The sequence below is a fragment of the Neolamprologus multifasciatus genome, chromosome 13, assembly GCF_963576455.1.
Source record: "Neolamprologus multifasciatus chromosome 13, fNeoMul1.2, whole genome shotgun sequence".
Taxonomy (NCBI): domain Eukaryota; kingdom Metazoa; phylum Chordata; class Actinopteri; order Cichliformes; family Cichlidae; genus Neolamprologus; species Neolamprologus multifasciatus.
The window spans coordinates 13965595-13981991 of NC_140451.1; the positions used below are offsets into that span (position 1 = coordinate 13965595).

At 39.3% G+C, this 16397-nt stretch overlaps 1 protein-coding gene across 7 annotated transcripts in view; it reads right to left on the bottom strand.

The window, feature by feature from the left end:
- pde10a (phosphodiesterase 10A) overlaps window positions 1-16397 on the bottom strand; it is a 66160-nt gene that overhangs the window by 34747 nt on the left and 15016 nt on the right. Inside the window, exon 1 of one of the 7 annotated variants that reach the window (XM_085181968.1) lies at window positions 12317-16202. The exons of 5 other annotated variants lie outside the window; for them this stretch is intronic. In XM_085181968.1, the coding sequence (XP_085038094.1) occupies window positions 12317-12380 (64 nt within the window). In that variant the 5' untranslated portion in view covers window positions 12381-16202. Of the gene's footprint in view, window positions 1-12316; window positions 16203-16397 lie in introns of those variants that run through there. One more of the 7 variants, XM_085181969.1, reaches the window with a different exon arrangement.

A 16397-nucleotide genomic window follows, 5' to 3' on the forward strand; every position in this document is an offset into this window, starting at 1 on the left:
GACTATAGAGGCTAATCAAAGGTGCAGCCCAATCTGTCCCACATGCTGCGGTCCAGAATGGCTAACCCCACTGGGAACTATATGTGCTCACTCAATCAGGACAGTGAGAGACTGCTGTTGCAGATGTAACAGCTTGGTGACTGGTTTAACCAGGTTTTTATTCCCCCCCCCCCTTTTTTTTTGGTCAATGCTAAGAAAAAGTTGAACTTGAACATAAAAGAAAAATAAATAATAAATAATAAAATAAATAATAATAAAAGAACATAAAAGCACACATTCTCATCATTTTAGGGTTTGTAACATTTAACTGAATTACATTTAGTTTAATAAATAAATAAATAAATATTTTTTTAATGAACTTTGTACATGAGAGGTTAATTCTTCCAGTGTTTATGACAATAAACTGTTTGGATACTGCAGGTTGTGCAAAGAATGCGGATAAAAATAAATGCTCTGCTTAGGTAAAAGCAAACATTAACCTAACAAAACAACAGATTTATTAAAATGAAACTATATATTAACAAAATGGATCATAAGTATTAAAATAAAAATACTTGTACTGCAGATAAAATTGTGTTTTCATTAAGATATACAATTCTGATTCACCAACGCACAACTAGGATTTTACTGTTTATTGATGTTGCCGTGGGAGAATGTGCTTGTTTATTTACTTCATGTTCCCAGCACAGAGGTTCAAAGGTGAAAGGTAAATACCTGAAAACAAGAGAAATGCAAAGTAGTCTCACAAATCTGAATTTCTAATTAGATTGTTATTTGAATGAAAAACATCTACCAACTGGTTTAAAGTCAGATTAGGTACAATCAACAGTGATCTGAACCCTGCATGTGATCATTTTAAACAGCCTTTTGGTGCTCTGTTTAAAAAAAAATCTGGACAGAGTGTTGCATGATGTATTATTATGGCAATATTTGGAGTAACTCCCCAAGATGTAAATTTAAGTATGGCCCAAGCTGACATCATTACCTTTTTGCTCACTTTTGGCCAGAAGGTCTGTGCAAAACGGAAGGACTCCTCAACTGGAATTAAGTTTGTCATCTACTACTTACAACTAGAAAAGGTCTGTTGTTTTAACAAAGACTCAAATTAACTTTTCTTTGCAACCTGGCAGCCATCCTTTTCTTTTGTGGCAAATATGGAGACATGAGTGCAATAATGTTTTTGTTTTAGGTTTTTTTTGTTTTCACTTATCACAGCATGTTTATGAGCTGGCAGGACTTTTTTAATTATGTGTCTTTATATATACATTTCTCTTTTTCAAAAACTCTTAATGGTAATGGTAAATGGCCTACATTTGTATAGCGCTTTACTAGTCCCTAAGGACCCCAAAGCGCTTTACACATTCAGCCATCCACCCATTCACACACACATTCACGCACTGGTGATGGCAAGCTACATTGTAGCCACAGCCACCCTGGGGCACACTGACAGAGGCGAGACTGCCGAACACTGGCGCCACCGGGCCCTCTGACCACCACCATATATTAATAAATATACATTGTTTAATAAAATCAAATCAAATCAAATCAAATCAAATCAAATAAAGACTGTGACCTGTCCGCTTTAACAAAGAGAAGTAAATTACAAGTACCTTTAAAAAAAACCTTTAAGTCAACTGAAGTCACTCCTTCAGCCAAAAAACCTATAGGTGGGAATCAGTTGGTTGTGTAGCATGCTCGTGAGTGGCTGAAGCCAAGTTGGCAGAAATGTTTGTAACTGACTCAGACTTGGGCTTCCTGTATAAAAAAAGCAAAGCCTGAGTTCATGCAGTGAGGTATTGTTGCATAACACTTATCTTGACACCACACCCCAGGATTTGGAAGGGAAAAGGCCAAACCAGTCAGAGTTTGTCTGGGTCTTTGCACTCTCACACCCAAGTTTGTAAGAACATGCTCCTGTTTGACAAAAAAATATATTAACATATAGCATAGGCTATATACTTTACAGTGTCAGAAGCAGTTTCGTGGTTCTATTTCAAACATCAAAAACGCCCTGAAACAGCTTAAAAACAGTCAATTCTTGTGAGTTAGCATTCAAGTTTATGAGCGTTTTTATGAAGGAAATCAATTCAGTATGCTCTGATTTTATATGGAAAATTTAATGGCTTGTAAACTGCAAGTCACTCCGTCTTATAACAAAATCTACTAGTATATCTGTAGTATACCAATGTGAATGTATGTCAATAAGTTGGACACAGAGCGAGATACCATATGTGCGATACATTTGCAGGCCAAAATGTATCAGTGGCGCACAAGAGGAAACACTTCAGAGTATTTCTGATGGTGCACCATTAAAGAGGAGGGTGCTTTATTGACTATGAAAAAACAAAACATGTGAAGCAAGGTTGCAATTCTCTGTATTCAAAAGGGTGCGTTTATTTTAACATTCACATTTATTTATCCAGCCTCAAAAAAAGAGAGAAGCAGAAATCAGTTTCCTGTTTTTCTTTTTTAACTCTAAATATTCTCTATATATTTTAAATTTGAATTTCTCATTGTGTCTTTGACTACAGAAAACTCATCCACGTTGTACTTAACGTAACCCTATAAACATCACTGTAATGATTTGGCACAGTGAAATCTTTACAGGGAATTGGCCTAGAAAATTGCACTGATTGCAATTTTCTAGGCCAATTCCGATTTTTTTCTAAGTAGGAGCTTTTCCAAGTAAGACCTGATTTGGCTGAATCAGGTTTTCTTTCTAAGAACTACAACTGACAGTGTATACAAAAAATCCCCCTATTCTTTAAAGCAAAATTTTACATTCTTAGTAAAAGAAAAGACCAAATTTTACAATCTTCCCCAAACTGCAATAAAGTAAATTACAGGATGTTCACTGACTGAAACCATTATTGACTGCTGCTGGCAAGAGGTCCAAATAAGTAACAAAAAAATGAGTTGCTGTACACCCATCTTTAGCTAACATGTTTTACATTACCAAACAAAAGCATGTGCAATAGATTTATGGAACAAAACAAATGTCAGTTACTTGCATAATTTTCCAGCACATTTATAAATTCTTTGATTCTCTGCTTTGATCCTTTCCTCACACGGAGCCTGCAGAGCTCTGGATAGCTTTAGCTTTAGATGCCTCCCCTTTGCTCAGAAAGGTGAAGGTGATTTAAGATGATTAGATGTTGTTATGAATGTTTTTGTCATTTAATTTTTTGGTGGTTTACCTTGATGAACTTCATGTATTTACTCACAGCTCATAGAGCTATGATCTCATAGCTCACAAGGTAGAGCTGTCACAAGCTAATGACATGTTAGTGTGCGACTGTGAGTGTGCGTGTGACGACTCAAATGGACTGTGCATGTGTTGCGCACACATGAAAAGCACCAGCTCATAATCAGCAGTGTTGGGTGGAAGTACTGTAACTGCATTACATTTTCAACAATACAGTAATGTGAGATGTTACTGTACTACACTGTATTTTAAATACACTAATTCCATTACAGTTACAATTATGTTTTTACTAAGAGTCTTTCTATCACTTGGCGGACAGAAAGAAAAAAACACCAAACAAATGTGGTTTTCTCTTCCTGCACATTTGTGCTACAGTGAGCTATTTTCATTTTGAGTGCAGAAGGAGGAAAATGTTGCAGCAGTACAGTAATACAGCTTTTGAGGAGTGGCGATATGGACGTTACTTTTAATTAAGGTACACAAGGCGAAGAGCACGTTAGTAAAGCGGAAACTACATCCAAGACCGAAACAACTATACTACACCGCTAACCCAACGTTGCCTCTTTGCAAACATCTGCACAGGTAGGATGTTAGCAAAAAGCTAGAATCCAAAGTGATTTTGTTATGGCTGTCGAGCACCCCAGCCCAGCAGCCAGATCCTGATCTTCTCCTCTGTCGCCTCTGTCAGTGCGCCCCAGGGTGGCTGTGGCTACGATGTAAGCTTACCATCACCAGTGCGTGAATGTGTGTGTGAATGGGTGGAAGACTGGTTGTGTAAAGCGCTTTGGCGTCCTTAGGGACTAGTAAGGCGCTATACAAATACAGGCCATTTACCATTTACCATCTTAAATAGGTAACAAAAGCAGTGATGAGCAGTCAGGGCCGAAGCCTCCGTTCACCTGTTCGTGTTTCTACTGTAGAATGTAGCGATTCTATTGAATTCTCTTTGTGCTGGTTTTCATCTATTGTGTTGTTGGCATTGTGTTGACACCTAAAAACTTAGGTAAAAAGAAAGATCATCTGTCTGTCCTTATTAGGATAGGGATTTGTGTTGATGTGTGGAACTGCAGCCTATAGGTTTATACTGTTAACTGGTTATTGTAAGAATGCATTTCAAGTCATCTTCCGGCGTAACAAGAAAGTAACGAGTAGTGTAACAAATTACTTTCTCCGGTAAGTACTTTAAAAATATACTGCAATACTTTTAAGAAATGTAACAAGTAACGTGTAATACATACAATGCAATAATTTTCTTGAATAATGACCCCAATAATCAGATATACACAAGGCCAACCAACCAGTAACTGGTCTGGTGTGTGCTGGATATCAACAGATTCCTGGTTGGTCGATCAGTGACACCAATATTTTTAGCTGAATTATTATCATTATTAATTATCAATTAATAAAGATTTTAATTTTTTTTAAATTTATTTTTGCTGCCCCGAGCCATGCACACACATTGGTACACCAACCTGGTGATGTGGGTGTGGTCTAACTGATGTTAAGTGGAAGAAACCATAACCATAATTTTTCTGTTGGAGAATAAGAATTAAAATGAATTTACCTAAATCAACACAAACTCTCCAACTAGAGCAGGGCAATACGACCAAAAATATTTATCACGACATACATTTGAAAATTTGCGATAACAATATAACTGACACTGACACTGATATAATTGACACTAGACAAAATACTTTACAACTCCACAACTTTATTAGTGCAAAAAAAACCCCATCAATGTATTTTCACTTAAACAAGCAGCTGTTTTATGTGAATTAAAGTTATATAAAAATGTAACAGTGCAAATGCAAATTCCTTCCTGACAGTTTAACCAAAATGCATTTCCAGTGGAAATTAGCCGACATATCCTCAGCATAACCATGTATAATATCCACAAAACTTAAAAAGAGGTTATACACACACAATACAGTAATATTATGTTGAAGCACAGTATGTATCACTCCGCCAGGCTCCTGACTACGATAGCCGTAATGCTCCGACAAAGTCGTACTTTAGCTTAGCAAAGTCGTACTAAAACATCCATCCATTTGCTTCCGCTTATCCTTTTCAGGGTCGCGGGGGGCGCTGGAGCCTTTCCCAGCTGTCATGGGGCGAGAGGCGGGGTACACCCTGGACAGGTCGCCAGTCTGTCGCTGGGCCAACACACAGGGACAGACAACCATTCGCACTCACATTCACTCACACATTCACACCTAGTGGCAATTTGGATTATCCAATTAACCTATCCCCACAAGTTGCATGTCTTTGGACGGTGGGAGGAAACCGGAGTACCCGGAGAGAACCCACGCAAACACGGGGAGAACATACAAACTCCACACAGAAAGACCCCGGCCTGATGGTGGAATTGAACTCAGGACCTTCTTGCTGTGCGGCAACAGTGCTAACCACCTTGCCACCGTGCTGCCCCGTACTAAAACATTCGACAGATTTTCGAGCGCTGTGTACCGCATAAAATCATTTCGAGGTCAGTAAACACAACCAGAATTCATACATAAGGCCCATTGGATTATAAGGGGCACTGTCGATTTTCAGAAAAATCAAAGGATTGATTTTAAGTGTCCCTTATTTTCCAAAAAACAAAACAAAACAAAAAAACCCCACGGTAATAACGACGGCCCGCTAGCATGCTCTACCAAAAATAGTGCTTTGTTGTGTGTCTGACGGACGAAAGCCAAACCAGTTCCACACCACTGAAGTTGCAGCATTTTTACAAACCAATTCTGGTTCATCCGTTACATTCAACGATTTGCTTTCGCCGCCATGCTTTTTCCGACGTGTGCGTATGAAAACAAAGGCACTGCGCATGCGCGTTTTACCCATTATCTATCGCGATATTTCATTTTTCTATCATTGCCCAAAATTATACTGGTATAGAGATTGACAGACCACGTGACTTTCGCGCATTGCATGCCGGTAACTCGTGGCAAAACAATCAAAGTACCGCATCAAATGCAAGCATTTGCAGCACCGCAAAACGTTCATTCTCTGGTTCCAGTACCTTCTTGCTTTTTCTTTGCCCCCCCCCAAAAAAAAGTTATGTACAAAACGAAGGAGAACAATGCCGGTCCGTACAAAGACAGACTTGATGAAAAGGCAAAGAAAAGATACGAGGAAAAAATCAAAGGAGTGAAAGGGTAAGACCCTTACGAGCACACAGAGGGACAAAAGACGTGCTGCCCAACTTTCACCACGCTCATATTTATAATTATACGGTTCTTGGAGTGAGTGCATACACTCATGAAGTTTAGTAACTTCAGGCCACTGCAACAAGCCCCGGTACACTTTACCGACGGATGGGTACAGGACCTTGAAATGCACCGTGTAGAACGAAAGACCATCGTACGTATCATAAGTTTACCAGTCTCACAAATCGTCTTCATAAATACACAGTCATTAACCGTTTACTAATAGGACCTTTGAGCTCAACGGTAATTAATTAGTAGTGGAAATAATTTCTGGTTCGCATTACAGAAATGTAGCAGTGACAATAATATTGTATGCTGTAATCGTACTGGGCAATTAGTGATAGCATAGCGCCACAATTTCTGTTCAGCGCCACACTTGCTTGTAACCTATATCACCAATTATGTTATGAAAAATGACGTATTGACTACTACAAAACACTGACCTTTGTGGAAATGCTTGGAGCAGACTAACATGTGAGCTGGAGTGTTCTGGGACGTTATATTTGGTCTTTGAATGGCTGCAATCCAGGCCATCTGTCAGCTCTTTTTACTTCAGAAACATGGCTCGAATAATTTCTCTTCAACGACGTAATCCGATAAAAAAAAAAAGATCTCTTTACCCGTCGGCTTCCCGTGGCTGTCATGCGACCGGCTATTGCAGTTAATAAAACAACAGCTTCTTGACAGTTTTTTGTGTTTCTTTTTATCGCTGTGTAACTGATTTCAATTGAAAGCCTGCCTGCGCTAGTACCTCTTGCCACGAGTTCCCAGAATTCTTTGCGGTTTTACCCTCGAATGACGTCACATTTTCAATCTCTATTACCGTGAAGGGTATGATATAGCCCAGCCCTAACTCCAACTATAAGAGGCAGCAGGAAACTAACCAATGACTGTTCTCTGAAAAGTCTATAAAATGATATTTTTTTAATGTTTTGTTCTTTCGGCAAAGTCTCTTGGCTTTCACCAAGTTAGTGAAGCTCAGACAGCACGTGTGGTTGTTAATTATTTTCTTCATATTAAGAAGAATTCTTACTGCTTGTAAAGCTGAGAAGCGAGCTTGTTATCGGTGACTGAAGGAATGCCGGCAGTACACCCTGTTGTTTATAAAATGCTCATAGCACAATATCAAAATATCATTATATGGGACCTTTAAAAAATACATTAATGATCAGAGTTGCTCAATTGTCTCAAAATGACAATTTTTCAGAATCTATAAAAATATTTGCTACGATGTACATGATTTTTACTGTGCGTTAAAATGTGTTAAAATATGCGTTTGGGTTCGAAACTTTTAATCTGTCAAATAAAATCATAATGATAAAATGAAAAGACCATTAACAGGTTATCTTAATTTTTTTTTCCCACATTTCATTCATTTCTTTTCCAAAAAGTTTCCATAAACAGGAGAGCTAATTTGAGGTGTGAGGGTAAGGATGAGTCAATCTATCTATCTAACAAAGCTTTTCAGTTAAGACATCACTCATGTTTACTTTTATTTCTTCTTGATTATTATTTGGGTTGATCTGTATTTTATGCAAAGGAAGGTGGTTACTTTCGGGTGAAATCGTTTCATCTGGATTATTATTATCACCTTTTTTCACTCTGTTATTACTGTTATTATTACTGGCTCTCTTCCACAGTGTGCCTTACATCCTGTCTCCCTCTCCTCACCCTCAACTGGTTATTGCCTATGGTTGCCTGTCCTTTTAACAGGAAAAAGTGTGTGTTTGCAGGGGGTTTCTTCCTGTTAAAAGGGAGTTTTTCCTTTTCGCTATCACCAAGTGCTTTGCTCACACGGGGTCATCTGGTTGTTGGGGTTTTATTTCTATTATTGTAGGATCTTTACCTTCAATATAAAGTGGCACTATATAAACAAAACTGAATTGGGGTTTATTTGTATTTTATGCAAATATAAAGATATATTTTTTAAAAAGTGCAATATATAGGAATGATTGATTTAAAAACAAATCTTGTGAGACGCTCCTTTTTAAAAAAAAACTTAATAAAGAAACTGACATATAAAGAACAGAGGATCATTTGCAGAGCTGTTAAAAACAACATTCAGCTGCACTCTGTCTTATCACTCATCTTCGTTTCCCCACGATGAAGCAGCAAGCTCTGGGTGTGACAGTGCCTGAACTGTGTGCCTTCAGCACTCCCGGTCAGATGATGTTGAGCAGCGGAGGCAATGCTGATGTTTAGTGAGCAAGATGCTCCTCCTTCCCAACACATAGATGAAAAACGCACATGAGAGAAAAAGGGAAAAGACCACTTCTCTTCAAGTGCACTCCTTCTGGCAGAGAGTCAAGGGCAAGCTGCCAAGGTAGTACTTTTCACTTTCCTGACATGAGGCTGAGGCAGGAAAGAGGGGATGGGGGTTGGGGGGTGGGGGCTGCTGGATGCGTGCGTCAGCAGGTCCGCCTGGGACTCCCTTGCCAGGAGGTAGGAAGAGCATGTGGTTCTTATCTTATCTATGGGAGGGCTGGAGCACAGCATCTAACACTGACATTCAGTGAGCAAGTAAAAAGAGCGAACACTGAGAATGAAAACACTTTGACTCATCTCCCACTGTTCATCTCATTTATTCATTCAGCCTGAGCTGCCGAATCTGTGTATGTGTGTATGTGTGTACTTATGCAGGTGAACGCACGCAAATTTCACCGCAGCCAAGGGTGAGGTGACTAGTGAAGTTAAATCAATACACCATTCAGAGAAAAGGTGTCACATAAAGAAAATGCTGTTTCACGGTGGACTTTAACTGCTGCTCCATCACCTCCACAGACACGCCCCCAACGGCTGCACGAGCATGCAAGCGACTGAGAGACAGAGAGGGAGATTTCCATGGAAATGTGATTTGCACTTTTTCCATTACCATGGTCCAGATCATTAGACAAAAAAGGGGCGATAAATGGCAAATTAAGATGCAGATAAGGCGTGGGGCCCTTGATCTACAGCCTAGCAGAGTGATAACAGGCAAGCCCACAAACCACTGTTACAGATACGCAGCTGAGCAGCTTTCACATTCAAGTTTGAAACTACAACCTTTCTGGTGTATTCACTTTTTTTTTTTTTAAATAATAACTAAATGTGAACAAGAGGCAGTGTCACAGTTTCATAATGAGCTGGAGTAACTTTCTTAGTCCCACCATCTTGCCTGAAGTAGTGGTTTGATTTAGCAATGCCCCCCCGAATCCCCAAAACTCCCCCTCAGAGAGCCACATCAGTAATCAAGGGTCATGTTCCCCACTCCACATCTGGTCGATGCTGAACTCTGCAGCCGTTCTACAGAGGGGCCAGTGGGGACCCGGTAATGAGAACCACAGATTCTTGCGTCTTCTCCAGCGCTGTGCTCTTTTATGAGCCTTGACACAAAGACAAGCTGTAAAGAAATCTACACGCATGTGGCCTTTTCCCATCCTCTCAGATACCAACCCATGACAAGATGACAAGGGGTCAATGGACGCCTTGAGGAGAATGTCATCTGTTTCACTGCTCAAGCGGTGCACTGTGCCCTGGCACCGATCCAGCCCTGCACAAATCGCGTTATAAAAAAAGGGTTCAAACGCCATAACAAGCTAATTTTCTTTGGCTTGAATTTCCAGAGAGTTTAAATCAACAGTGAAGACAAATCACAAAGAGAAACTATTTGGCATGTGCTCGATCCAAGTCTGGAATTATTTAGTCATTCAAATTTAAATGCTATGTTCATATTCCAGTCATACCAAGCACTACATGCATTTATAGATTTAGCAACTTTGCTGGGAGAAGTCCTCACCGTGAGAGAGTAGGCATGTGGTGGAATAGGAAAAGTCTGGTGTGAACACTTCCTGCCTGACAATGTATCCTTCTTCACTAAGTTAAGCAATTTGTCAACAGCCAATTGGGTTTAAAAAAATGCCTGAGAGATCATATTAGTGCTAGCCCAGTTTGACCTTGATGCACTGACCACAGCTATCTGCAGCCAAAGAAACACACATCTGCGCACACTACAGCAGATTTCCTCCAAGTCAGCTTACAAACTGTTAGGTCTAACTATAGGAGTCAAAGGGCAGTGAACAAGGCAACGTGTTGTCTTGACAAACTGAGTCAGGGCGGACTGGTTTTGCTGGATGGTCCAGCAACAGGTACCATATCAGTAATGACAAATGATAGGTGGACAAACATACCATTGGCTTCTAGAGAACAAAAGAACACTTTTTCTTCCCCGCAGAAAAACATACAATGTGCAGGAGCCATTTAAAATGATCTATCACATGCCTAATATTTGTAGAAAGCGCTTCATGTAAACAGTGGTAGAAACACAAGCTGGGAAATTATATGTGTCTGCATCAGTGGAAAGGAAAACATGCAGGGAGAACATAAACGGAACATCAAGTTAATCCCGGATTAAACCCAGATTAATCTATGGCTATTTGAAGAAATGAGTTATATACCCCCATGGGCGTCTAAGCCGGACACAGAACTGGTTGGCTGATAACTTTTTCTCATGTTTTGTTTTCTATGAGAATGACTTGTTTATTAAATTATAATATACAGTACACATTAGAGCAGTCAAGCTCTATGGCAGATATTACTTTAAGATACTCTGCACCCGGAGCCACCCTCATATGCTGTTGTTTTGTAAATCCAAAAAGGGCAGAAGCTTTGTTAAATCTGAAATTCTCGAATATGAGGGCAAGATACCTACATACTGTACCTCAATACATTCCACAGATGCTCACTGCTGTGTCTACACTTCAAGCATCAACCTGGCTTCAAACTGCGAACTTCTTATTACAGGTCTTCACTGAAAGTCCCTGAAGGCGCATAAACTGAAGTTATCCATGGGTCACACAAACAGTGTAAACCCCAATCAGCAGAGAAACAAATGACAAGAAGTTCCCACTGTAGAATTTAAAAGATAAGCAGAGAGAGACTGAAAAACAGCATGCACAAAGGATGTAAACTCAGCCCTGAGACGCATGGACATGCTAAGGAAACAAATATAGGGGATGATAACTGTAGTGACAGAAAAGCAAACAAAATTAAACGAATCAATTCATTGATCTTACACCATCCATCCATCCATCCGCTTCCGCTTATCCTTTTCAGGGTCACGGGGGGCGCTGGAGCCTATCCAGGATGGTGGAATTGAACTCAGGACCTTCTTGCTGTGCGGCAACAGTGCTAACCACCGTGCCACCGTGCTGCCCATCTTGATCTTACACCTTGTTTTGCTAATCCTGCCATCTTTTTCAGTGACAGTAATATGAAATTGTGAGCATACCTGACTCTGGTGTTTACCATCACACCGCACTTAAAACAAATCCAAAACAAGTGAAAAGAAAACGATAATAAATGTTAGAATGGGAAAATGATTTACCACAGCACTGGTATAAAACCATCGATGACTACATAAATGCTAACTACATGCGTGCGATAACTTAAACAGCAATCGTTTTTATATTTTTATAATTAATTTGCAAAATATTTATTCCGAAATCACATTTTAGTGCCCTACTCGCACTTTCTTTTTTCGCTTCATCTCATGCTGTAGGCTTCGCTTTTTTCGATGCCATGTCTTACCGGACAACTGCTGACTGTCCCCTCTACAGACCAGCTTAATCTTTATTTAGAGTGCCTGCAGAGACAGAAGTGATATTTTCCAAGTTCGGTTCTGCTTGACCCTCCAGCGGAGTCCCCACCCATCTAATTCATCTGCCATTCATAAAGTTAGGAAGACAAATGGGCAAATCACACAGCCTACGCCTGCAGCACCAGAACAAATAATAGATGCCAAACTAGCCCGTGTTTTCTTTCTTTTTTTGGCGATCTACTGCACAGTTTGGTCAGGTCAAAGCGGTTTTACTTTTGCGTAAAAATTACTTTACGCACTGGAAATTTTATTAGGAAAAATACCTACTTGCACCCAGGAAACAGTCCGTAAACCTTCTGAAACAGCTTGTGGAAGTCGGACCATCTTCCATGTCGGATTGTGAGACCAAAAGGAGAGAGGTGCCACGGGGAAAAGTGCGCCTCTGCAGCTGCAACTTGGTGCGTCTGAGCGAAAAAAAAAAAAAAAAATTCCCCAAACCCCGAAACTATTCCAGGACGCGTTGATGTGATGATGCCTTCAATGCTTGAGATTGTGCGCAATTTAGGAAGGGCAAGGAGAGCAGTGTGGTGCCACCCCCTCCACGCTCCTCCACCGGCGCTATGACCCAGCACCGCTGGCCAAGGTGTAGCTACAGTCGATCCGCCTCCTCAGCGTGGTGGCTCCGCTGTGGATGTGCTGCAGCAGCAGACTGAAGGGAGCAGAGACGTCGACGCATAGACACAGAGAAATGGGAGTAGGCAAACACACACACACACACACACACACACACACACACACACACACACACACACACACACACACACAAGGGGAGAGACGGTAGCGCGATGCTGTCAATTCATACACAGTTTTCCTGTTTGATTTTCAAAATAAAACAGCAAGCGACAGGAACTACAGGATTTGCCTAGGGAGAAAAAATGTCTTTATGTATAATGTTCAAGATTTTAATACAAGTCTGCGGCATGTTCACGAAGAATAAGCGAGCATCAATACTTCCGAAGACTATTCATCCAGGAAATCTCTACAAAGTAGTATTTTGAAGGGTCAATAAAGCTGTTTCCGGTATTTTTGTACTCATTTGACACATTTGGGAGGCACTGCTGTTCTTTTTCCTGAATTTGGCTGCGTAAAAGGGGCCGAACCATATGCCCCGCGCTCTCCAGGGACACGCTGCTGTTTCCTGATCCACTATTCAGTGGTCAAGGAGGAGACAGTGACAACCTCGAAATTACTGCAGGCAGGACAAAGCAACAGAGGGTTTACTTTAGAATACTGTGAATGAAAAGATGCAGCATGGTTTTTAAAGCACTCGGATTTACGCAGTCCGAAGTGTCTTGCCAACGTGCCCTTTAGCAAGGCAATGAATCCTTTCCGGCCCTTAGTCTTTAGGACTCTGAACTAATTAGCCATGAGAGTTAAAAACAAGGAAGTAGAAGGAGAAAACAAGGAAATTACTTTGGGTGTTACCAAACCAAATTTATGAATGGCTTTGTCCAGAAATCGCCTTAGTTCAGATCAGCCTGAATGAGTAAAAAGCAGACAGTGTGTTTATTTTAAAAACGAAAAAATCATTTCAGGACAGACTTTCCTCCTGGTGCATCAGTCAAGACTTTTATTCAACTTACTGAAAAGTTGCACACAAATCAAATCGTTTTTTGCCTGAATGAGAGAGAAGTGCAGTCTAAACATTGATTGCTCCAAGGTCTAATTCGTGCCTTATCTCACTTTAAGGTTTTACACAAGGTTTTACAGTTTTTGTGTGGATCACTGTTCATACTTTGGTTCCTGACTTCAAATATCCGCACAGTCTTGCATTTAATAAAGGCTTGTATTCAACTGATTTATTTCTCCAGTCTATCTCTGTTGTACATTTACATAAATTATAATTGTAAATATTGCCTTCAACTGGAACAGTGAAATAAATCAATGTAGTACATTCCTTTAGGAAAGGTCCAACTGCAAATATCTGCAAAGATCGCACATCTGCAGTCACACAGAAATATTTAGACCTGTTCACTACAGCCTTTGAGTAGAGATATAATCTTGTAACTATAATGACCAAAACCAAATAACAGGATTAAAAGTAATCAAATTAACGTCAAATTCAGTTTAACCAGATGAGCGTTTTTCATCTCATCTGATGACGAGAGAGAGAGAGAGAGAGGGAAAAAAAGAGCAATGGAAGTTTAATACACAAACACATCATAAGAACTGTGAAAAATATTTTTGCCTTTTAGTGTTAAATGTTATAATTGTCTCAGTTCATGCTGGCAAACTTACAACAGTAGAACATTTAAATCAAAATCAAGTGTTAAAATTGAGTCAGAGAATTCCCTGTATTATTTTCTGTGATATCTTTAAGGACACCCATTGTTCGTGTTAATTTGCAATTCTTGCCTTCTTTATATGTCCTCTAGCAATATCCTTGTTGCAAAAATGGCTTCAAAACCTCAATTTTAGGATTGCGTTAAAGCAAAACGGTCCTGTAATCTAAATCAATAAACTACACTATCCACAAATATACTGATTCATATTAAATGCACAGAAAATTCCAACACTTAACAGCTTATATGTTTATTAACAATGCTTAAATAGCTAATCTGTCTTTCTCCCTGTGTGAATAGTTGCGGTGAAGTTACCAGAGCAATTCCCAAATGAAGTGAGCCTCCTATCTCTATAACCTTTGCATATGTGTTCTTGTGCTATCAGCACTCGGAGCACCTAAACAGCTTTGACTCGGCAACATGATACAGCATAAAGTGTGCCAGACTCCCTCATGGCCACAGCGTCACATACTGATCATATCAAGCGAGAGAGAGAAAGAGAGCTTGCAAGCTGTGGCAGGTTACGTCAGCACCTGCTCTATCAATCACAAGCATTCCTACACTCTCAAGCAGCTGGTCCATTCAGAGGTCACGTATAACATAATGAGTTCGTTCCGATACGCTCCTTCTGATGACAAAAATCCTCAAATGTGGAAAAAATGAGAAAACTGACGGTGCCTTTAATTCTTTTTGCAGAATTTTTTTTTCATTTAAAAAATCAAATCCAACATTATTATTTAAGGAATTTAAGAAAATCCACAAAAATGAAGGGAAACAATTAACATTCAACACATTGCTAACATCTTATTTAATAATACATGAATATATTTAAAATACTGTTTCACTCAGGGAAGACCACACAGAACACGTTTCCATGCATAATCTTTTGTATTTAGAGTTTTCATTATCAAAGTTTTCTGGAAATGTTCAAAAATGTGTCGGATGTTACAAGCAAACAAACAAATGAACAAAATCAAACGAGAGGAAGCTAAAAGAGCTTTTTAAGCTCCTTTAGGGCTAACTCTGCGCATCCTCTATGGCCTTAAAGAAGCTTACATAGAAATGTAGGTATTAAACAAATACTTGAAAATGTTCACTGTGAAGTTCATGACTGGAGGGTTTATGAGCTTTTGTGTGATGGTTACAGATTTACTCGCAGTAAATCACAAAGGATGCAGCAGTGACCCAGCAGTGAACCCTTCTGATCCGCAGCTCTCCAAAGTGGCGGAGAAACCGTTTTCACATGTGATGAACTATTGCATAACAGGAAGTAACCGACCAGCTTGACCCGTCAAAGCAAACTGATATTTTACCTGGATTAAGATTAGTTCTCTCGGAATGAAATACACCTAAACCACAGCCTTTAAAAAATAGCTAAAGGCAGGAGCTCAAAGGTAAGTTGTCTTAAAGAAAGATGTATTTTTTTTTGCATATGATTAAAAACTGTTAGAATTCTCAAAGTTTGAGAAAGACCCAAAAGACACAGAAAGATCTGGGGGAAAAAATCTTGAGCTATCAGATGTTTCTTTTTACTGTTTTAAGTATTTAAGGTAATCTGTATTTCATTAGGGACACATGGTTGGTTGTGCCACCTCAGATTTGTCGTGGTTAAGTAAAAACTAGAAAAGTACACCCATTAATCTACAACTACAGTAATATTGTAGCATCGCGTGTACCTGTACAGCTTCTACGTTGGTGTTAGCACATTTTAATACATAATTCCTGATAACTTCTGTGTAATGGAGGAATTCATTTATTAATATCCTTTACTCTTAGCAACACCATGTTTAAAAATCCTGTATTAGTGCTTAAGTAATACTATATAGGTATTACAATTAAAAATGTACTATTTACCTTATTATTTATTAGAGGAATATTAAAAGAAACATGAAGTACCCATTATGATTTTATACCTTTAACTAAAACATTTAATTTGTTTATGAATTTTATTTTATATAAACTGCAATTTAGTGATTATAAGTATAACATTGTATGTTTAAATTCTTTTCTTTCTTCTACCAGTGTAGTCATATACTGTCATATTAACAAGATATTATCTATGCAAA